A 24,687-nucleotide genomic window follows, 5' to 3' on the forward strand; every position below is an offset into this window, starting at 1 on the left:
AGATCCGGATCTAAAGATTAAATGTCCTTCGCCGTACTGATATGACAGATAAAAAGTAAAACGTGGTCAACAGCCTGTGCATTGTACACTAAAATGGCTGATAACTCAAGACAGCAGATAGACATTAGAAAATAAGTAGTCAGAAAACGGGCATTCAGTCAGGAAATGGCAATCTGTCAAAGGCTGATGAAAATGAGCACAATGTGGTGGAGGATCACCACTTACTCATAGCAAGAGGGCCGAGAGGAGGTTGGCCAAGCCACTGGGAGAGGTTTAATTCCCTGGAGCTTGTTCCCATGAAGGGAAGACCAGTGGTCATGACAAAGCAACACCACCTGCTGACAGTCAGCAACAAGATCATCGGAAGGAATGGAAGAACTAGTGGGTCAAGATAAGGAGGACTGCAGTTTTGGGAGCAGCGTCAGCATCCTCGTTTCCCATCAGACAGACGTGACCAGGGACCCACACAAACATCACAGTGGCTCCATCAAGAGTGAACAATTGGAAGCTTTCTTCGACCTTTGCCCTAAGGGATGGACTGCGTACAACACAGTCACGAAGATGGCAGGTAGTGCGAAGTTAAGCTGCCGGAGCAATAGTCAAAAGAGAACTCTGAGAAGAGGGATGTGCCCCATCCTGGTGGCCAAAGGAGCCTGCGAAGGATGAGGCAATGGATGGGTGGCCGGGCATGGCATATCCGCTGAGGAGAGCATCACATCGGTACGACAGTGATAGTTCGGCAGCTTCTGCATGTTCTCAACTGGGCTAGAGCAAAAGGCGCCAGTGTCCAAACGGGTTCCACGATGGTGGATTGTATTTAGATGGTGTAAGACAGATGGACGTGCAGATGTGTAAGCAAAAACCCGTAGTCTAATTTCAAACGGACAAGGAATAGGTACAAATGGACGACGGTGGTTTGATCTGCTCCATTGGAAGTACCACTTAGCACACAAAGGGCACTGAGAGACCAGGTACAGTGTGTGGCCAGGTAAGACACATGGGAGGACCAAGAAAGTTCCCTATCAAGCATGAGCCCCACCAATTTTGCAGTTTCAGCGAACGCAAGAGCCACAGACGGTAGAAGAAACTCACTGCACCACCAGAAATTTATACAGACGGTTTTGTCATTGGGAAAGTGAAAACCACTGTTGATGCTCCAGGAATAAAGACAATCGAGACATCGCTGAAGATGCCGTTCAAGGAGACAGGTTCTTGGAGACTGCAATAGATTGCAAAATTATCATCGAAAAGGGAGCTGGAGATACCTGGTGGGAGACAGGCCATAACCAGGTTAACACTTAGGATGGAGCCCTGAGGCACCCCATCTTGCTGGATAAAGGTGTCCGCCAAGGCAAAACCCACATGTACCTCAAAAACCTATCTTTCAAAAATTCCCAAAGAAAAAGGGGCTGACAGCCTCAGAGAAGCCCCAAGTGTAGAGAGCATGGAGGATACTAGTCCTCCAGCAGGTGTCGTAGCCTTTCTCAAAATAAAGAAAAAAGTGGCCGCAGACCCACAATGGAGGAGGGAGTGGAAATGCTGAAAAGAACTAGTAAAAGAAATCCAGACAGCTTTTTTGCTACACCGAAGAATGAGACGAGACTGCACATGCAACTGTTGTTAACTAATGCAGTTCGCCATTGTAGGATGACCGTTAAAACTGCAAAGAGCATGTCTCCGCATGCAAATTGCAATGCAGCACACCTCAGTTCACTAAGGGACTGAGACATGATGTAATAGAGATGAAGTGTGAGGAATGGAACATTCTATGGCAGTAAGGATAACATTTTTAAGGTATTCTACTTGGTTGTTCGTTGAAGGTTGCCAGGGAACAGTAAAGCCTCCAGTCGGTCTTAGAGAGCTGCCAACGGGGTTTACACGTAGTTGGGGTAGGAGTCAGCAAATGTGCAGCAAAGGGGAAATTGTTGCTCGAGTATGTGTCACAGATAATGGACCACTCGAAACAATGGGCAAGCTGGGCAGTGCAGAGTGAGATGTCCAATTGGGAATAGGTGTGCTGAGTTGATTGAGAAGGGCAGCCAAGACAGCACCTCTCTGACAGGTTCTGAAGGAATCCAAAAGGGAATGTTGTGCATTAAAGTCACAGAGCAGCAAAAAGGTGTGAGTGAGTTGCCCAATAAGACAGAGGAAGTCTGCCCTGGTGACACAGAATATTGGAGACGATACAAAGACAAAGCGAGGAAAGAAAATGCGAACTGCAACAGCTTGCAGCAGGGTGTTCAGCAAGATGGTTTGGTTATGAACGTCATCCTGGATGAGCATTATGAGCCTGCTGTCCGCAGGAGAGGGGGCGAGGGTGACTGCCGAGTGCCATCCTTCAACGACTCATTGCTATCGGGTGCAGAGGCTGGAAGGGATGGCACTGTTCCATGAGATCTACAGAGGCATCAGCATTCTCACTGGGTCAGCCTGCGGATTCCAGGGCAGAGAAACAGTTGGTGGTGTGTACTGGTAAAACTGAGGTTGGTCTGGTGAGGGTACCACAACAACACTGTTGACGAGGATCTCAGAGTCAGCGAAGGAGAGGATCGTTTGCTTTGATCTCTTGGAGCCTTTGCAGTTTGCAAACAAAGAGTCATATGTTTGTTGGCTCGACGGATGTGAAAAGTCTTTGTGGGAATATTCCTTCTGTCCTTCTGTTCTTTCCAGTCTGACAGTTGTTTAGCAGGCAATTTTGCCACTGGATTCGGTGGCTTGTTGCACAGTTGGAGGGGGAGGAGACTGAGATGCTACCTTGACATAGGGTGATTTTACAACTGCGGTGCTCAATTTGAGATCGCAAGTCTGCGTGTCCGTGTCCGTTGTGGAGTGAGGTGTTGCAAGAACAGTAGTGTAAGTGCCAGATGGTAAAACATTAGTCTACCGTTTAGCAAACAACTTGTGAGTGAAGGGTAAGGCACTTTTTCTTTCAGCCGGATATCCGGGATGGCCCATTCATCGAGATGTACGAGACATTCTCAAGAGGAAGCTGCATAGTCACCATTGCATTTGATACAGCAGGTAGAAGGAGGTGAGTGATCATCCTCCATGAGCATCCCTACCACTAGTAACACATTTTGCCCCATTTCGACACGACATTTAAGTGTGGTCCTAAAATTGACACTGGTAGCAGCACTTTGAGTTTGGAATGTACAGTCAGACCGTAATCACTTCATAGCCTGCTTGATCTTTGACAGCAGCACTGCTCTATCAAACATGAGAGCAAGAGTGTGTGCAGGTACTAAAGCTGCATAAACCCTTTTCATTACCCGATGGACTGCATTGACGCCCTGATTGGAGAGGTAAGTTTGGATTTCCCCCTCACTCAGATCATCAAGAAGCCTAGTGTACATACACAATGCAAAGAATTCAGTGTTCGACAGGCCTCAACATGAACAGGATAGCAACGAGGGAGTGAAGCTGCAAGCAGTTGTTGGACTTGAGAATCAAAATAAAGTGCCATTATGTAAACAAGGGCAGGATTTCACAGGCCCGGCAATTGCATCAATGTATTTCTAAATAATAAACAGATTAACTGTAGCAAAGTACTGACCTCCTTCAGTACATGATACCATGAGGAAACGAAGTGCAGGTAGGAGGGTCTTGGAATCTTTAGCCTCATTCCATTTACATGTAGTATATGTACACTGAGATGGTTATAGGCTCATTGCAAAAAAATTTCCCATGATTGCGGGTGTCTCCGATGGCGCGTTCCTTGCAACTGGGGGTCCCCCTCAGACGGAGGCTCACCTACCTTGGGTGGTTGTTCACAACTCAAGTCACACCTTCCAAATTCCTGACAGAGGGACCAATTGGTGAATTGGGGAGATAACAACTCATGCAATTACCCCTCCCTGGGCCTGGCCTGTTCCAGGGGGTATGTGCGAACCCTACCAGTCAACCCACAGCTGGAAATTATTTATTTTCCAGTCACCTGTTATGTATAGGATACATGGGCCAGCCTTCAGGAGCGCACAGGGAGAAAGAAGAAGCAGGGAGGAACATCAAGTGCCGAAGTGGAGGAAGGATAGGAAATGGAGAATGAAGAAAGAAAGAAAAACCAGAGGAGGGGCTGTTCTGCTGTCAGGCTACTAAAACTTAAGAACATATTCCCACGAATATACCAGACATGTTCCCCAAGGAAGGGGGAAAAAAGAATAGCAGGAGGATAGACAAGCTTTCGCAACCAACGGTTGCTTCGTCAGGAAAGAGGGAAGGAGAGGGAAAGACGAAAGGATGTGGGTTTTAAGGGAGAGGGTAAGGAGTCATTCCAATCCCGGGAGCGGAAAAACTTACCTTAGGGGGAAAAAAGGACAGGTATACACTCGCACACACACACACACACACACACACACACACACACACATATATATATATCCATCCGCACATACATAGACACAAGCAGACATTTCTGTCTTGGAGATATATATATATATATGTATATATAAAAACAAAGATGATGTGACTTACCAAACGAAAGCGCTGGCATGTCGATAGACACACAAACAAACACAAACATACACACAAAATTCTAGCTTTCGCAACCAACGGTTGCCTCATCAGGAAAGAGGGAAGGAGAGGGAAAGATGAAAGGATGTGGGTTTTAAGGGAGAGGGTAAGGAGTCATTCCAATCCCAGGAGCGGAAAGACTACCTTAGGGGGAAAAAAGGACGGGTATACACTGGCGCGCACACACACACATATATCCATCCACACATATACATACACAAGCAGACATATACAGAGGCAGAGAGTTTGGGCAGAGGTGTCAGTCGAGGCGGAAGTGCAGAGGCAAAGATCTTGTTGAATGACAGGTGAGGTATGAGTGGCGGCAACTTGAAATTAGCGGAGATTGAGGCCTGGTGGATAACGGGAAGAGAGGATATATTGAAGAGCAAGTTCCCATCTCCGGAGTTCTGATAGGTTGGTGTTAGTGGGAATTATCCAAATATATATATTTGTGTATAAGGAAGTGGCATCAATGGTTACAAGGATGGTTTCCGGGGGTAACAGACTGGGTAGGGATTCCAGGCGTTCGAGAAAGTGGTTGGTGTCTTTGATGAAGGATGGGAGACTGCATGTAATGGGTTGTGTTAAAACCCACATCCACAGCTACTGGTTGAATCCATTTATGGAGCAGAGGATCAGATGTTAACATTAGAGCATGATTTTAAAGTTTATCCTTACAATTACCTTTAATACATTCCCATAGATGAATAAAACCATTGAGTCTCAGTCAAGCATTATTGAACTACAATAATTTTTCTTGAAGCTTCATCTTTGTCAAAAATCAACTTGCACATGAATTTGTTTTCATATTGTTCTTCCTGAAAATGATTCAAGTTGTTTCCACAGCATGTGTATTAATTGAGTGTGCATTTGAGACTCTGTACTAAATTTCAGAGGTGTGTACCCCAAGAAAGCAGCAACAATTCATGCTTTGAATAATGCCTAACTTTTGGGCAACTTAATTTTTAGGAGTACACTGTTCAGAAGAAATTTGTCATACTTGATTCACTTGTTTTTCAGTTAACATTTACTTAAAATTAGGTCAGCCGTGGTTTTATGTTTCTTACTGTATTTCAAATGGTGCTGTGCCATGTTACATTTTTCATATGTGAGCTACTTTTGCAGTAGATCGATTTTAGTGTAGCTTCTCAGTTTATTTTGTAATTGCACAACTTTTAATTCCTTATACTTTAGTATACTTTCTGATCAGACTATCACTGCATCTGGTACCGATTCATTGCTGCTCATTTTGAGCAGAATAAACACTGGCAGACATCACAGTGTCTTCTAATGTACCATGCCCTCTGCCATAACTTGCCTTTAGTAAATATTTTACTGGTTATTGTATTTAGATAATCGTTGGGGTATATAGTTTGGTGAAATGAGGAATATCTCTTGCTTTGAAAGACCATCGTTCTCTAGTGCTGGAGGGACCAGCTTTTCTGAACTACCCAGATGCAACATATTCTTCACTCCTGTAATCCTTGTCTCACACCCTGCAAACCGTCTGCAACAACACTTCTACTAGAGAGAGAGAGAGAGAGAGAGAGAGAGAGAGAGAGAGAGAGAGAGAGAGAGCGCACGTGTGTGTGTGGGTTTGGAGGGGGGGGGGGGGGATTGCAAAATTTTCATTCTTTTTTTTGTGTGTCCTTACAGTGTTTTTTCCACTGAGATAATGTAATGTGTTGCTTCCCATGTGCTCCATACTGAGGATGCATGATTGTGGTATGTACTTTGAGGGAATTGACATATCATGAGAAGTGAAGAAAAGTAATATTTGCTTGAAGCAATAGAGCATAATAACAATTAATACATCTAAAAAGAAAGTACACACAAAATTCTAGCTTTCGCAACCAACGGTTGCCTCATCAGGAAAGAGGGAAGGAGAGGGAAAGACGAAAGGATTTGGGTTTTAAGGGAGAGGGTAAGGAGTCATTCCAATCCCGGGAGCGGAAAGACTTACCTTAGGGGGAAAAAAGGACAGGTATACACTCGCGCACACACACACATATCCATCCGCATATACACAGACACAAGCAGACATATACAGAGGCAAAGAGTTTGGGCAGAGATGTCAGTCGAGGCGGAAGTACAGAGGCAAAGATGTTGTTGAAAGACAGGTGAGGTATGAGCGGCGGCAAATTGAAATTAGAAATTAGCGGAGATTGAGGCCTGGCGGATAGCGAGAAGAGAGGATATGCTGAAGGGCAAGTTCCCATCTCCAGAGTTCTGACAGGTTGGTGTTAGTGGGAAGTATCCATATAACCCGGACGGTGTAACACTGTGGATATCTATCTTATAGATACTAACTCAAGTGATTATCCAGCTAGAGCAAGCAAGAACAAAAATTATTGCAGCTGACAGTCAATTACATAAAAAATTGGGTATTTCTAGGAATTACTTGCTCTATACCAAACCCAAATATAAAAACAGCAGAAATTGGTATTTTCAGATATTTTTGTGGTAAAACTGATGTAATTTTTCATGATGAGAAGTTTAACTACAATTTTTATCCATATGATAATTCCCCAGATATGCAGGACTGAAAATTTCCCACAAGTTAACTTCCACTCATTTGGGTCAGGCATCATATCAATGAATGAACATGAGATGTGCTCTGTCCAGTCACTCAGTTGTGAAGAGCATAAAATTCTTCGGGGAAATAAAAGCTATAGGATTTGAAGGTAGTAAAACAACAGAGGAATTCACAAGCGATATGAACAACTTGGTGGATGTATATAACTTATTTCCCTAATGGCGCCTTGTGTAACAACTCAAAGGCTCACAAAGCCTTAAGTAAATCTAGAAACTTTCTTGCCGATAAATGTAACAACTCTGCTCCCAAAAGACATATCCAGTCTTTATGAGTAACTTTTGAAAGTATACCTGATTAGGTACAGAAAATGTTTCAGAAATATGTTGAAAAAAAAAAAAAAATTTAATCATGCTAAACTTGAACGTCATTTCAGCATCATAAAGTCCCCTAGTTTCAATGATCATTCATCAGCAACAGACTTCCTCAATTTTGCACTTGTCCCTGTAAAACAGTTCTTACATTCTAATACAAACTGAGATATGTATGTGAATGTTCCTTGACATCATATGTAAGCCAAATGTGGGCTTTAGCTAAACTTTTGGAACAAGGTAACAAGACAGTTTTGGAATCGGAAAATGTAATCAATAGAACACTGTGTGTGTGTGTGTGTGTGTGTGTGTGTGTGTGTGTGTGTTCTATATGTATTACCACAGAACCCGGTCCAAATGACAACATATGCTGTAGATTTTGAAAGCAACTCAACAAAGAAATGTTTGGTTTATAACATGGCAGCTTATATGGTTAATCATGCAAAAGTTACAAAATGCCTTAACTTATAGCAAAGAAAATAATCAACTATTGATAATATAATGAAATGGACAGATAAAAAAAAAAAATATCTACTCACCAAGCGAAAGCTTGTGAAAGTTAAATTCTTTTATCTGTGTGTGTTCCCCTGCTGCCGCTTGGTGAGAAGATTTTTTTTAGTCTAAAATGCCCTAAGTGTGAAGTTGTCTGATATACCTTTACTTACATCTGAGATTATGGTGCTACTGGAGGAAAGACAATGCTCATATATCCACCAAAAGGTGTCTTCAATGTTCCTATTCAGATGTAAATGTCTTAGTACTAGACTCCATTCTAACATTTTATGAGGCGACTTTAATGCAAGTGCAGCTAGTTGGATTACATCACAGCAGAAATTTCCAATGTAGGCTGCTGCAAAGATCATGTGACGAAAATAATTCCTAAGCTGAGTACTTATTACACAAAAAGCCGGTTTTTCACAAGCATTAACCTCTGGATGCATAAGTGAGCTCTTTTTGATCCAGCAAACTTTCATCTTTTCAAATAAGTGTCGCAAAAATTGTTTATTTTAGTTCATGCTCTGTAAAATCTTCAAATTTATTTTACTTTTTTTTTGAGGGGGTGGGGTGGGGGGGACATTATTTGTGCAAGTCAATTTTCTGGATTAATTTTGTCATACTACGCATATAATGAATGACAGAGGTCTTTTAGGCCCCTTAGTGAATTGCCATCTTTCAAATAACCACAGGCAAATAAGCCAAAAAGCTATAAATGGGGGAAATAATTTCTTAAGTTTTGAAACTTCAGGAAGATGCTCATATGGGATGTAGTATTCATTGTAGTGGCCTTCAGTCCGAAGACTGGTTTGATGCAGCTCTCCATGCTACTCCAACCTATGCCAGAGAAAGTGCTCCTGAAAAGCAGTGAAGCTCACAATACTAGATACAGTAAGCTGGTTGAAACCCGCAATTCACAGCAATGAGATTTTTGGGGAACATTTAATTGCATGTCAAAAGGATAGGCAAATGAGAAACAGAGGTTGTGTATTTGTTGCGATACACAAGAAACTCAAATCCATGTGAGATTGTTTGGGCAAGACTCAGTATCAGGGATGGGCATAAAATGATAATTTGATCTTTTTAACACCAACTCATCTCTTGATGTACCCAAAAACTTAAGAGAAAAGTTCGCTTGTACCTAATAGTTCCCCTATCTTACTGTGGAGACTTTAATCATCAAACAATCAACTGGAAAAAATTACAGTTTTGTTAATGGTGGACATAATAAGATGTCCTGTGAGATATTACTAAATGCCGTATCTGGAAAGACCTAGAACAGATAGTTCAGAACCCCACGCATGATGGAAATATACTGGATCTACTGGCAATAAACAGACATGACCTCTTTAAGGATGTCCATATCTAAACTGGTACCAGTGACCATCATGAGGTTATGGAAACGATGATTACCATAGTACAAAACAGATCTAAAAGAAGCAGATAGGTATATATGTTCAGTAAATTAGATAAAAAAAGTAGTAGTGTCATATACCAAAGAGGAACTTGAAACTTTCAGCACATGGCAGGAGTATACAGAAGTAGTATGGCTCAATTTTAAAAGAATAGTTGGCCATTCACTGGACAGGTATGTACCCAGTAGAACAGTTCATAATGGAAGAGACCCTCCATGGTATATGGTCACTGCTAAGAAACTGACTCCAGCATAACATATGTAAAACACAGTATATGACTATAGATAGAGAAATGCTGAATGGAATACATTTGGCTGTCAACGGAGCAAAGTGCGACACCTTCAATGACTACCATAGCAGAATACTATCAAATGATTTATCACAAAACCCAAAGAAATTCTGTTGTATGTAAAGGCTAACAAATGACATAGGAACTGGAATTGAGTGTAGAAAGCCAAAATGCAGAAATGCTTAAGTCCATTAATTAAAATCATCCTTTATAAGGGAAACCCCAATTTAATTCTCAAACCACTGAAAAGATGAGTGAAATGCGAAATCAGTATTAGTGGCAGTGGTGATGGTGGGAAGGTGAGGGGTAGGGGGGGGGGGGGGATGTCAAGTAGTTGGAAGAAAGCACACCAGGTTACAAGAATGTTCGTAAAAGTGATCCACAAAACTACCACCCAATATCGATTTGTAGTTGAATCTGAGTTCAAGCACAATGAGGTACACTTTTTGATCAAAAGTATCCGGACAAATCCAAAAACATAAGTTTTTCATATTAGGTGCATTGTGCTACCAGCTACAGCCAGGTACTCCATATCAGCAACATCAGTAGTCATTAGACATTGTGAGAGAGCAGAATGGGGCGCTCCGCGGAACTCACAGACTTCGAACGTGGTCAGGTGATTGGGTGTCACTTGTATCATATGTCTGTACATGAGATTTCCACACTCATAAACATCCCTAGGTCCACAGTTTCTGATGTGGTAGTAAAGCGGAAACGTGAAGGGACACTACAGCACAGAAGTGTACAGGCTGACCTCGTCTGTTGACTGATAGAGACTGCCGAAAATTAAAGAGGGTTGTAATGTGTAATAGGCAGACATCTATCCAGACCATCACACAGAATTTGCAAACTGCATCAGGATCCACAACAAGTACTATGACAGACAGGCAGGAGGTGAGAAAGCTTGTATGTCACATTCGAGCAGCTGCTCATAAGTCACACATCACGCCAGTTAATGCCAAACAACACCTCACTTTATGTAAGGAGCGTAAACATTGGACGATTTAACAGTGGAAAAATGTGTGGAGTGATGAATCACAGTACACAATGTGGTGATCCGATGGCAGGGTGTTGGTATGGTGAATGCCCGGTAAACATCATCTGCCAGCGTGTGTAGTGCCAGCAGTAAAATTTGGAGGTGGTGGTGTTATGGTGTGGTCGTGTTTTTCATCTAGGGGGCTTGCACCCCATGTCATTTTGCATGGCAATATCACTGCACAGGCCTATATTAATGTTTTAAGCACCTTATTGCTTCCCACTGTTGAAGAGCAATTCGGGGATGGCAATTGCATCTTTCAACATGATCGAGCACTTGTTCATAATGCACGGTCTGCGGCGGAGGGGTTACACGACAACACCACCACTGTAATGCACTGAGTCTTGGCCTGAATCCTATAGAACACCTTTGGGATGTTTTGGAATGTCGACTTCGTACCATGCCTCACTTACTGACATCGATACCTCTCCTCAGTGCAGCACTTGTTGAAGAATGGGCTTAGAAACCTTCCAGCACCTGAGTAAATGTATGCCTGCAGGAGAGGAAGCTGTCATCAAGTCTAAGGGTTGGCCAATACCACACTGAATTACAGCATTACTGTGGAGGGCAACAGGAATTTGTCAGTAATTTTCAGCCAGGTGTCCAGATACTTTTGATCACATAGTGTACTTGGATGCAAAACTTTGAAGGGATATGAAATTGGATGATAACAGACTTGAGAAAAGCAGATAGTGGACTTCAGTTTACTTGTAGAATACTGCAAAAAAATTCAAAAGGTTTACAAAGGAGATTGCTTACAAATCATTTGTGCAACCCATTCTGGAATATTGCTCTAGTATATTGGATGCACACCAAATAGGACTAACAGGAGATACTTGAATGTATACAGTGGAGGGCAGCATGAATGGTTGAAGGTTGGTTTGACCCATAGGAGTGGGTCAGAGAGATGCTGAAGAAACTGAACTGGCTGACGCTTGAACATAGACGTAAACTACCCTGAGAAAGCCCACTTACAAAGTTTCATGAATAGTCTTTAAATGATGACTCCAGGAATATACTTCAATCTAGACTTGGCCACTGTTTCTATGTTTCGATACAGTGTATCGATACGTGGAACTGTTTCAGTGTTTCGGAACGGTTGTGGTTCACTGTTTCGAAACAGTGGTGTTTCATTCCGCCCCTGTGTCGGACCAGATTCGATCTCGAGCCAGACACAGAAACTGTATCGTTGTTTCAAAATAAGGCTGTTTCAGTCCACCTGTGCCTGGAACGGACTAATTGTATCGAAACAGTGATGTTTCATTCCACTCTGTGTCGGACGATATTCGGACTCGGCACAGGTACTGAAACACAACATACCACTTCATGAAACTCTTTCAAGAGTGTCGAAATCTTTTTGACAAGCAATAGCATGAAGCTTAAGATATCCGAAAATAAAGCTTCGTTTCTAGCTGACTGTCCTGTTTCGAAATGGTGTAACATCTGCTTTATAAACACTAACAAAACAATAAAACAACGCATACTATTCACATCCAAAATAATAAATATGTGAAAATCATTCAGTTAAATTACACTTTTTTTAAAACATACGCTTCTCTGTTCATGTACAGTAATCATATTAGGAAACGCAAGTAAGCTTACAACATTTTGAATAAAAAAAGGCGTAGAGTGACAGTTATTAGACATATACATAAATTTGATGTAAGTATAATTGCAAGCAATCTGTTTGACAAATCACTGATAGTGTAATGGTGTACGGGAAGGGCTGGGAAGCATGGTGAATTTATAGTAACGGTTCGAAACACCTTGAAAGACAAAAAAAATTTCTGTTATATTTTGTTATTTATTCAAATTATTTGGCGTTATTTGTGAGTCTATAGTCACTGTGCCTATTATCCACAATGATTCCCCTTGTGTAGATGAAAATTAGCAGGATGGGTATACTACCCATACTAACGGAATGTGTGTTTCTGCAGTTTGCTCCCACCCCCAGTTCCGTTCGTAGTGGTTCTTCTGTCTTCAGCCAAGGCTGTCCTCAGCCAATTGAAAAGTATGAAAGTCACGCGACACGAAAGCAGCGCATTTGCTGCAGGAAATACGAAACTGCCAAGACACCTAAGTGATAGTTTCATACTTTCTGCAACATGATTAGCACTCTGGCACCTCATTTGTGTTTATATGGACATACTTATACAGTAGACATTCAAGATGATAAAATGTGTAGGTTTATTAGAATACAAAACGCAAACTGTTTCACTGTTTCGAAACAACGTATCAGAACATTACATTGTACTGTTTCATTTGTTTCGAAACAGTTACGTGTTTCAGTTTGCCCATCTCTACTACAATCTCTCACAGATGGACTGTGATGGACAAGAGTAGATCAATTACAGCATAAACAAAGGCATTTAAACAATAATTCTTCCTGTGCTCAATACGTGAATGGAACGGGAATGGAGCTGGCAAAATGAGACGCATGTTCTGCCATGCGCTTCACAGTGGTTTGCAGAGTAGAGATACAGATGTAGATATTGTATGCATACTGGAATCCTACAGGTGGTTTACGTAACCATTTTGATGTTAGCATGGGTCAAAGCATATGGATGGTATTGGTAGGTTCAATATCTTGGAGAATAACAAGGAAACAGTGTGAACAGAAGTACAAAGTTTTCATTTATCACTGATAACACTACTGATTTTTATTGCACAGAAGTGTGAAGCTGCAAAAGCCAAATGTCCTGATGGCATCTGCATTCCTCTTCTTCAGAATATTTCCTGAAAAATTTATGGTGGGGAAATGAGGGTCCTTAGAAGAAGGAAGATAAGAGAGACCTGAAAAGTTATAGAGCATTCCTGTTGTTCTTTGGTTTCTCTAAAATATTATGCAAGGAACTTGTACACTTACAGAAAAAAAAAACAATTATTTTTTAGCTCGCAGTATGAATTTCAGAAATGTTACATCTACAAAAAGTGGTATCTTTCATTTTACCAATGATGACCTGACTTCACAGGTTTATAATGAACACATAATGTCTGTATTATCAAATCTTACAAAGGTGTTAATGAAGGAGTTAATGCCTACAAAATTGGAACTTTAAGTATACAGAAACAACGCACAAATGGGTACTGTCCTATCTTCAAAACAGCAACAAAAAGTGTAAGTCAATGTACAAGAAAGAAACATGTTACATGTTTAATCCCGTTCATGATTTATGTGGTCTATAGTTAACCAGTCCACATCACTTGCTTCTTAAATTTGAAGATGACGATCAACCTACTAATAAGAAGGAAGACTGCAAATAAGGTACATGGTGAAATGGAAGTATGTGAATCGCATATACAGAATTTGTCCAAAATTACTCTCATAATAGATGCAGAAAAAAGCCACAGTTTCAATTCATTTACATGACTTTAAAAAAGCAAGTTGAAACTATGAATACCATTAAATTACACAGTCCGCGGATAATCTAAAAATGGGATGAACATGTGAACTACAGTTCTACAAACAAATTAAAAACCATATGTTACCACTTCAAAATTCTAACATAGCAGATTACAAAAAAATGTATAGGATAGGCCTACTATGCAAGAGTGACATCACTGTTATGGTATGGAGTAATTTTTGGGGGGAAATTCTCTTGCAGGCCAAAGCTGGTTTATAAAACAAAAAGTTAACACTGTTCACGAACTCGGATCACCCAATGTTTAAAAATACAAAAACTTCTTGTATGGCCTTCCTTACACATTTTGAAGATGGCATTATTTGTGAGGAAAATGACAGCAGAAACCACATCACCTACCAGACAAAAAGCTGTAACTACATGCACAAATCATTAACACACAAAAAATGAAGCAAGATGGACAGCTGCAAACTGGGATAAAGCTTTGCAATAAAGTAACTAAACTAACTAACAACAAACTATTACAGTGAAGACGAATTTTTTTATGGTATAAAGTGCCGCATGTTGTTGGCCTTTCAGATGCCATGTATGTATTCATCTTGGTAAATTTAAATATTTTGTAAATATGACCTATTTTAGTGATAGTAAATAGTGTAATTCTTCTCTTGGGTGTGTGTTTAGCCAAACAGTAACTCTCGGGGGTACCTACTCACTTATCGACAGACTTTAGTACTGTTGTTGTTGTTGTTGTGGTCTTCAGTCCTGAGACTGGTTTGATGCAGCTCTCCATGCTACTCTATCCTGTGCAAGTTTCTTCATCTCCCAGTACCTACTGCAACCTACATCCTTCTGAATCTGCTTAGTGTATTCATCTCTTGGTCTCCCCATACAATTTTTACCCTCCACGCTGCCCTCCAATACTAAATTGGTGTACTTTAGTACTAAAACTGTTAATATAATATGCTGGAAAAATTAGCAAACAGTTAGTCATTATTCATGATAGTAAAAAATATTCATGATATCAGGAAACTTGTACCCACTGTAAAGTCTAGGACTCATCCAATATCACACTGTAAATGTGTATGTAGCCTATAAACATAAAAGAGTAGGCCTAATGATAAAATACTATTCTATTTTGTAGGCTAATAAACAGCATCAGCATATTTCGTCATGCATCTGTACTTAAAGAGAGAATCATTAACCCTAGCAATACCAAAATATTTTTCATAATGCACATTAATAAAGTGGGGGGTGGGGGAGGGGGGGCGTGCTTTATGCCAACTCTAAAGTTTCAAAAAGGTAAAATTCTTCAAGTGTTGTTCACTTATATTAATGACATGGTTTTGTTTAAGATGTACTGTTGTGTTAAGTCTGGAACCTGAGAAACATCTTTTAGCACATTCCTTGCAATTTCAAGACATTGTCAATAATGTGTACTATCCAGCTGGTGGCACTTTTTTTTTTTTACGAGCAGCACAAAAAATTCAAAACGCGAATTACGTTAATTGTTATTGGCTTTTACACACAACACATTAAAGAGCTATTGATGAGCAGAAAATGTTGCATGTGCCGTTGATTGTGGCAAGTGACATCTATTGATAAAACTTAAATTTTTGGGCTAATTTTAATGAAAAAATTTAAAACATTTATGGAACCTGGTAGAAGAATTCATCATAAACAATGAAGGTATTTTTTCAAATTATAAAATAACTGACTAGATTACAATATCTTCAGAAGATAGGCGTAAGTGTCCTCTCTCCCCTTCGTATTTGGTGAGTTAAAGGTGGAACCCATTGGGTTCTGAACACGGGCTGTTTGATGCCTGATTATCAACAATAGTAAATAACTTAAATGACAACAAATAACAAAGTCCACCGACTGAATAAAAGTACAAATTACTTCTAAACAACGAATAGTCACAAATAATTATTATCAACGGGGAATCTGATAAACTTACGGATCAGGTGTGTACTGCGAACCTCCAAGAAATCCGTGACGATCAGGAACTGTAGAAATCACTGAACCATTGTGTACTGCGCTGCTCGCCTCAGAACACGTATCATCATCATCTTGTTGTTCTATTGCCGATGCCATTTCGATGTTACATTCTGAATACGGAAAAAGTAGAAGCGATTGTTTTATTTCTTCATAAACTAAATCAAAACGTTGATCCCTAAACTCAATAACAACAATATTACTGCTATACTTATTTTAGCCACATTCTGGCGTTTGCAATGACAACCAACATGCATTCAGGCATCACTCCGTGTAAATATAGCAGCATTCCTGATGTCACGTCATATGAGGGTGCGGCAGAATCCTAAAGTTACTGTCCTGTACTTGTTCCCGGAACACGAAAATTTATGACACAAGGGGTGCAATAAACTTACGGAGTAACACCGAAATCTGATTTTACTTTCCATACTGCTCATACCACGTAATACTAGTATGTGCATTAATGTCATAAATAATAGGCTGCCTTTGCTCATACACATGACGAAAAAAAAGAAAACGATAGAAATGTTGATACGTGACAGCATTATCAGAATCTGGAGCCTTAAGTCGCTGAACAGTCAAGGCTAGTGAGCTTTATGAATAATGATTACCTCATAAACTATTATACATTTCATAAGCCACGATACATGTGTACATGCACAGAACGTGACCAATACACTATCTTCGTCTGGTGTCAACAATGTTGTTCTGCACAACTTCCATCACACATACACCCCTTACCTGTGATTTAAAATTTACGTTTGTTTTCTTTTCTCACATGTCGTCGACAGAACACTATGGCTGAAAAGTTTGCGTACCATTCGTGTAAAAACTTGCACTTACAACCGAGTAGAAAACAACAGAACAAAATTCGCAACGCAAATATTTACGCATTAACACTGCAGCCAATGACCACCTCACAAACGCACCGTGACCCAGCCTTAAGTTTTCGGATAAATTACCAACTCTTGCCGACGAAAAATAAAATAACACTGACGGCAATCTGTGGCTTGCAGTCAGCGCTGTGAGCGGCGAATTCGGGAACTTGATAAGACGCTTACGACAGAACGGAGAAAGTACTACGGTGCTGCGGTACCTTGTGCGGCTACTGCACTTGGAAAACGGTTATTTTTATTACTTGTAATAGCATAGCTGTAACAATTACTCTAAGGACCATTAACTTCTAATAGAACATTTCTTATCTTATAAGGCATGCGATTCGATATTGCCTGTTAGTCTTACCGAATGAAAGATAAGCAATAGCAGGTGTACCATAGAATTATGATTTTCACCATTCTGTTCGAACGAATATTTGTTTTTTTATACAAATGATTCACTTCAGGCGAAGTATGACCCTAAGCACAAGGTGATTTACCATTCTGTAAGAAGCAATGGTTCTTTAGTTTTTCTAAATAGTTTTATATGTAAATAACACTTTTAATGGTACGTTACGCCGTAAGATTAATAAAATAAATATTGTGTTTTGTTTCAGCTATTTTTATTATACAATGATGACCTAACTCCGCAGCACAACTGAATGTTTGAAATACCGTACATAGAGTAGATGTACCTATATTTTTCCGTGTATAAAAATTACTCAGGAATAGTAATGATTCGACAGTACTAAAATTGTACCGGTAACTGTAAGTGCATCTGCGAGATGCATTATTTTAGTAAGAACAGAATTTTATCACGTCGTTCAGGGGGTGGAGAAAAAGATGAAAACGCCACAAACGTAAACATTGCAATGCCTATACGGTGTAGGAAAACCATTGGCATTCAAGACAGCTTCCAGTCGTCACGTAATGGGTAAACACAGTTCCTGCATGCATTACAAGGGAATCATATACTACTGTTCCTACAAAATAGTGGCAAGTTTAAAGAACGATGAGGGAAGTGTGTAACGAAGATTACTAAGGCTCAATAATATTGAGATCTGGTGACTGTGATGGTCACGGAAGAGGCGACAATTCGTCCTCTTGAGGACAGAACCAGTCCTGTACGTTGCGAGCTGTCGTCTTGGAACACAATATCACCATTGAGGAAAAAACCCTGTACTGTGGGATGGACCTAATCAGCCGAAACGTCACATAATCCTTAGCAATAATGCGACCTTGCGAAGTAACCATGAGGCTCGTGAAATACCACGGTTTGGCTGCCCAGACGATCACCGAATCCCAGCCATGTTTCACTCTTGGGACGTACACTAGGCCAAAAGTTGGAAACATGTGAAACGAGACTGATCCGATCAAGTGACACTCTTCCACAGTTCCATAGTCCAGATTTAACGGCCTCGGCATCTCGTTTTCCAGTTACGGGTGTTCACATCAGTGATGAGTGGTCTAGGGATTTGAGCTCACACTGAAATTCCCTGCTTATGGAACTCCCTTCTTGTTGTTCTGGTGCTTCACGAATGCGACATTCAGTTCTGCAGTGATTTGCAGCTGTCGTCCTCTTATTTTTCGTCTCAATCTCCTTCAATGACCGTCTGTCATGATCACTGACACACACTTTCGTCCGCGTTGTGACTTTGCGGCTAATGTTTCCCTGCATTACCTGTCTCTGCTGTAAATCTGAAACGGTGCCTCCGCCCAAACTCTTCCGCAACCTGGTTTACGGGAGCAGCCACCGTACGGACACCAACAATTTCCATACGTTCAGATTCACTGAGTTCCTACGTAATGCACTGACAACTGCAGAGAAAACTGTTCAGAGCACGACTGACACGATCTATTGAATACACTGCACACAATCCGTTCGTGGTCAAATACAACAGCACAACCAAACATCTGCATTTATTTCAACATGGACTTTCCGCGGTTTTTCCATATTGTTGCCCAGCTCCTGTACCTACGGTAACAAGGTATGTGTGAATCCAAGAAAATTACAACAGAACACATTTCACCCCAGATAGCATGAATCTCTTTGATGAGGCCTCTTACTGTCGCCATTTATTACCAATGGTAAGTAACTGATTAGTCCACGACGAAATGAATTGATCTGTTACTGTCGCCATTTATTACCAATGGTAAGTAACTGATGACGAAATGAATTGAGCTTGGCTTACGTTAAATCATAATATTAATTCAACAATAAATCTGATGTTGTACTAAGACTTAAAATACAATCACAGATGCCATAAGGAGAAGGCATGGTAAGATTGGGGGGGGGGGGAGGAGGAATCTGGAATACAGTGTTTTAATTCGCTTACTGAATGGGTAACCACAAATTCTCTGCGATATTATGAGTTTTTTCTGTCACCGATTAAAATTTAATTTTTGTGGCATGAAATAACACGGAACTGACCAACTAAATTATAAAAAAAATTGCAATTTAAGAGTCATGCTACCACCACCTTCATGCATTACCACTAGAAAGATTTCTACAAACACACGTGTACAACACTGGTGTTGCTGTTAGTGTCTTAGCAAAATGTCTGAAGGATAAGTGATTGTTACTCCTGTTGACGATGGCAGAGATAGCCGTCCAAAGCTTGAGTATTCAAACTGAAGCGATTTGAAAACTAAGAAGATTTTTCTCAATCTTAACAATAGTTGCTATCTCTACTGATACTAAAATATTGTCTGTTCATACTCTAAACATTTTCAGTATCATCTTATGTCTTCATTAATAGACGTTTTGGTCTGTGTAGAGTGTCCTTATTTTGAGTGTTATGGTGGTGAATTTTATCTCTCTTGCTGCAAATTACGGTTCAGTTTCGCATGTGACGCAGAGGAACAGTGGAAACACATTGGATGAAAACACTCAAGATACGTATCTTTTTCTTTTTAATAAAGATGGGTTTGCAATAAAACTAAACTTTGGCTGAACACGCCTCGGAAGACCGACCGACCGCCGTGTCATCCGTAACCTACAGGCATCAGTGGATGTGGATATGGAGGGGCAAGTAGTCAGCACACCGCACTCCCGGCAGTTGTCAGTTTTCGTGACTGGAGTTGCCACTTCTCAGTCAAGTAGCTCTTCAATTGGCCCCACGAGGGCTGAGTGCACCCCGCTTGCCAACAGTACTCGGCAGGCCCGGGCCGTCACCCATCCAAGTGCTAGCCAAGCCCGACAGTGCTCAACTTTGGTGATCTGAAGGGGTCCGGAGTTGCCACTGTGGCAAGGCCGCTGGCTCGTTTACAATGGGCCGTTAAAACGATCTAATTATCCTCACTGCCTTTTTGTGTAGCAATATCATGTTCGTCCGACTGCAAAGTGCCCCAATGTCTGTAGCTCATAGCTGACATTCCTGTAAAATAGTACGTAAGTCCTGTACTCTTCAGTTATTAGCGAGCATGTTGGCGCAGTGGGAAGGCACTGGGCTCCTACTTTAGGGACGACTAAAACTTAAACTAAACTCCGCCCGAACAGGCCATGATGGTCCAACGGTACCGACCGGCCGCCGTGTCATCCTCAACCCACAGGCGTCACTGGATGCGGATATGGAGGGGCGTGTGGTCAGCGCCCCGCTCTCCCCGCCGTTTTGTCACTTTACGAGACCGGAGCCGTTATTTCTCAATCAAGTAGCTCCTCAGTTTGCCTCACAAGGGCTCAGTGCACCACGCTTGCCAACAGCACTCGGCCGACCGGATGGTCACCCGTCCAAGTGCTAGCCCAGCCCGAAAGCGATTAACTTCGGTGATCTGACGGGAACGGGTGTTACCACTGCGGCAAGGCCGTTGGCTGTATTTTACGGATGACAGCAAGCCAAATATCCAGGTTTAGATTTTCCCTAAACCGCTTAAGGCATTTTCTGTATGGCTGTACTGAATGAGCATGGCTGGTTTATCTGAGCTTGTACTCCGCCTCAAATGGCTTCGTCGTCGACGGGGAGGTGAGGCCCAACGTTCGTCCTTTACTTCTGTTATAAAAGGTTTTAGTTTTCTGAGGAGATTAAGAAATCATGAAAGCTTGGCGAACACACGTGTGGTGTGCACTTCCCAAATTAATTTCCTGACAATGACGAAGACCATAAGTTTAACAGCTCCTATGTCATCGAGAGCTCCTGTGTCACATAGTTTACATGGCGCCCCTGCTCTATGTTTTCGTTTATTTTCGTCTTATTCGCACTAAACCCGCCTCCGAACCGAGGTTAGTCGACTTGAAGGTATGCCAGTTCTAATCTTGGAATTGGAAAATTTTCGCTGCCAGTATTTGGCCAAAAAGTAGAGGAGAGGTAGTGACTTTAAAGGGCCCCACAAATGACATCTAAATTTTTGACTCGGACAACGTTCCTAGCGCAGGACGCTGCCCCAGAAACAAATTAAAACAGTTCCAATTCCCCAATTCCGACCAATGCTTTTCGGGAGTTTCCCTTGGCTGTCAGGTTCGTATCGGAACTAGTAAGCCTTTCCGATTTATTCCAAATTGCGAACCCTCTATGCCTTACCATCAGCTCTTTTGGTAATTGGTTGAATAGACCTACTGTTCTTTAATGAACTGGCTCTCAAACAGTCCGCTCCACTCCTTAGTTATTGTTGTTGTGGTATTCAGTCCTGAAACTGGTTTGATGCAGCTCTCCATGTTACTCTGTCCTGTGCAAGCTTCTTCATCTCCCAGTAACTACTGCAACCTACATCCTTCTGAATCTGCTTAGTGTATTCATCTCTTGGTCTCCCTCTACGATTTTTACCCTCTCCCTCTACGATTTTTACCCTCCACGCTGCCCTCCAATACTAAATTGGTGATCCCTTGATGCCTCAGAGCATGTCCTACCATCCGATCCCTTCTTCCAGTCAAGTTGTGCCACAAACTTCTCTTCTCCCCAGTCCTATTCAATACCTCCTCATTAGTTATGTGATCTACCCATCTAATCTTCAGCATTCTTCTGTAGCACCACATTTCAAAAGCTTCTATTCTCTTCTTGTCCAAACTATTTATCGTGCATGTTTCTCTTCCATACATGGCTACACTCCATACAAATACTTTCAGAAACGACTTCCTGACACTAAATCTACACTCGATGTTAACAAATTTCTCTTCTTCAGAAACGCTTTCCTTGTCATTGCCAGTCTACATTTTATATCCTCTCTACTTCGACCTTCATCTGTTATTTTGCTCCCCAAATAGCAAAACTCCTTTACTACCTTAAGTGTCTCATTTCCTAATCTAATTCCCTCAGCATCACCCGATTTAATTTGACTACATTCCATTATCCTCGTTTTGCTTTTGTTGATGTTCATCTTATATCCTCCTTTCAAGACACTGTCCATTCCGTTCAACTGCTCTTCCAAGTCCTTTGCTGTCTCTGACAGAATTACAATGTCATCGGCGAATCTCAAAGTTTTTATTTCTTCTCCATGGATTCTAATACCTACTCCAAATTTTTCTTTTGTTTCCTTTACTGTTTGCTCATTAGACAGATTGAATAACGTCGGGGAGAGGCTACAACCCTGTCTCACTCCCTTCCCAACCAATGCTTCCCTTTCGTGTTCCTCGACTCTTATAACTGCCATCTGGTTTCTGTACAAATTGTAAATAGCCTTTCGCTCCCCGTATTTTACCCCTGCCACCTTCACAATTTGAAAGAGAGTATTCCAGTCGACATTGTCAAAAGCTTTCTCTAAGTCTACAAATGCTAGAAACGTAGGTTTGCCTTTCCTTAATTTAGCTTCTAAGATAAGTCGTAGGAGTATTGCCTCACGTGTTCCAATATTTCTACGGAATCCAAACTGATCTTCCCCGAGGTCGGTTTCTACTAGTTTCTCCATTCGTCTGTAAAGAATTCGCGTTTGTATTTTGCAGCCGTGACTTATTAAACTGATAGTTCGGTAATTTTCGCATCTGTCAACACCTGCTTTCTTTGGGATTGGAATTATTATATTATTCTTGAAGTCTGAGGGTATTACGCCTGTCTCATACATCTTACTCACCAGATGGTAGAGTTTTGTCAGGACTGGCTCTCCCAAGGCTGTCAGTAGTTCTAATGGAATGTTGTCCACCCCCGGGGCCTTGTTTCGACTCAGGTCTTTCAGTGTTTTGTCAAACTCTTTACGCAGTATCGTATCTCCCATTTCATCTTCCTCTACATCCTCTTCCATTTCCATAATACTGTCCTCAAGTACATCGCCGTTGTATAGACCCTCTATATACTCCTTCCACCTTTCTGCTTTCCCTTCTTTGCTTAGAACTGGGTTTCCATCTGAGCTCTTGATATTCATGCAAGTGGTTCTCTTTTCTCCAAAGGTTTCTTTAATTTTCCTATAGGCAATATCTATCTTACCCCTGGTGAGATAAGCCTCTACATCGTTACATTTGTCCTCTAGCCATCCCTGCTTAGCCATTTTGCACTTCCTGTCGATCTGATTTTTGAGACGTTTGTATTCCTTTTTGCCTGCTTCATTTACTACATTTTTGTATTTTCTCCTTTCATCAATTAAGTTCAATATTTCTTCTGTTACCCAAGGATTCCTAGTAGCCCTCGTCTTTTTACCTACTTTGTCCTCTGCTGCCTTCACTACTTTATCCCTCCAAGCTACCCATTGTTCTTCTACTGTATTTCTTTCCCCCATTCCTGTCAATTGTTCCCTTATGCTCTCCCTGAAACTCTGTACGACCTCTGGTTTAGTCAGTTTATCCAGGTCCCAGTTTGCAGTTTCTTCAGTTTAAATCTACAGTTCATAACCAATTAGAGTAGGGAATAAAAAGATAGAAGAGAAAAAAATGTACACACACTCATCAAGTCGTCCACACGACACTTAAATACAATTGACAATAACAGGTTGGAGCCAGGCAACAGAAAACCACTTCCACTAGAATTTACCTAGAGCAGATGCATGATTTCAGCGTCTTCTCCCCTGAGCTCGTTTCCTGTGTACGCGACATTTATTAATTTACTATTCACGTTAAGCGACTTGTTTAGCAAATCACCCAGGATATGTGCTTGTTATACATCTACATCGAACACCGTAAGCCATCCCCCCTACTATGTTACACTCGTGGATGGCGCGTGGCAAGAATTATTGTCGCTAAGCCTCAGTATTAGGTCTGATTTCTTGTATTTTCTAGTTGTGGTCATTTCGCGTGATGTATTTGGGAGGAGGAGTTTGTTGTCTGACTCTTCCCAGAAAGCGTTCTCCCGAAATTTCAATATCAAACCTCACCGCGATGCACAGAGCCTCTCTTGTAATGTCTGCCCCTGGAGTTTGTCAAGCATCTCTGTAGCGCTCTCGGGGCCGACTAAACTATCTCGTGACGAAACGCGCCGCTCTCCTATTGGTCCTACCTGGTAAGGATCCCGTGTCGATGAACAGTACTCAAGAATCAATTGAACAAGCGCCCTATAAGCCACCTCCTTCATGGATGAGCTACATTTCCTTAACATTCTTCCTAAGAACCTATTTTTCCTACCATATGCTTAATGTGGTCATTCCACTTAAGGTCGCCCTGGAGAGTTACTCGTAGATATTTTACGGTACACACTGTTTCCAGCATTTTGTCATTAATAGTGTGGTTGTACAGCAGTGGATTACTTTTCCTACATATGCGCAATACGTTACATTTATTCACGTTCAGGGTGAACTGTCAGAGCATGCACCATTCATCAGCCCTCTGCCGGTCATTGTGCAATTGGAGACTATCTTCTGGCGTTCCTAATTTGTTAGAGACAACAGAAATATCTGCGAACAGACTGAAAGTGCTTCCGACGTTTTGCATCTGATGATTTACATACATAGTAAA

The 24,687-nt window shown here is 41.3% G+C and overlaps 1 protein-coding gene and 1 pseudogene across 2 annotated transcripts in view; both read right to left on the bottom strand.

The window, feature by feature from the left end:
• The window catches only part of LOC126100469 (TBC1 domain family member whacked), a 100,890-nt gene extending 83,875 nt beyond the window's left edge, over window positions 1-17,015 (bottom strand). Inside the window, exons 1-2 of one of the 2 annotated variants that reach the window (XM_049911076.1) lie at window positions 16,617-16,741; window positions 15,968-16,118 (exon numbers count right to left, since the gene is read on the bottom strand). In XM_049911076.1, the coding sequence (XP_049767033.1) occupies window positions 15,968-16,104 (137 nt within the window). In that variant the 5' untranslated portion in view covers window positions 16,105-16,118; window positions 16,617-16,741. The other variant, XM_049911075.1, reaches the window with a different exon arrangement.
• Window positions 17,016-20,574: 3,559 nt separating this feature from the next.
• LOC126102367 (5S ribosomal RNA) lies at window positions 20,575-20,692 on the bottom strand (annotated as a pseudogene).
• Between the last annotated feature and the right edge of the window lie 3,995 nt (window positions 20,693-24,687).

This window comes from Schistocerca cancellata, chromosome 9 (genome assembly GCF_023864275.1).
Source record: "Schistocerca cancellata isolate TAMUIC-IGC-003103 chromosome 9, iqSchCanc2.1, whole genome shotgun sequence".
NCBI classification, from domain to species: Eukaryota; Metazoa; Arthropoda; class Insecta; order Orthoptera; family Acrididae; genus Schistocerca; species Schistocerca cancellata.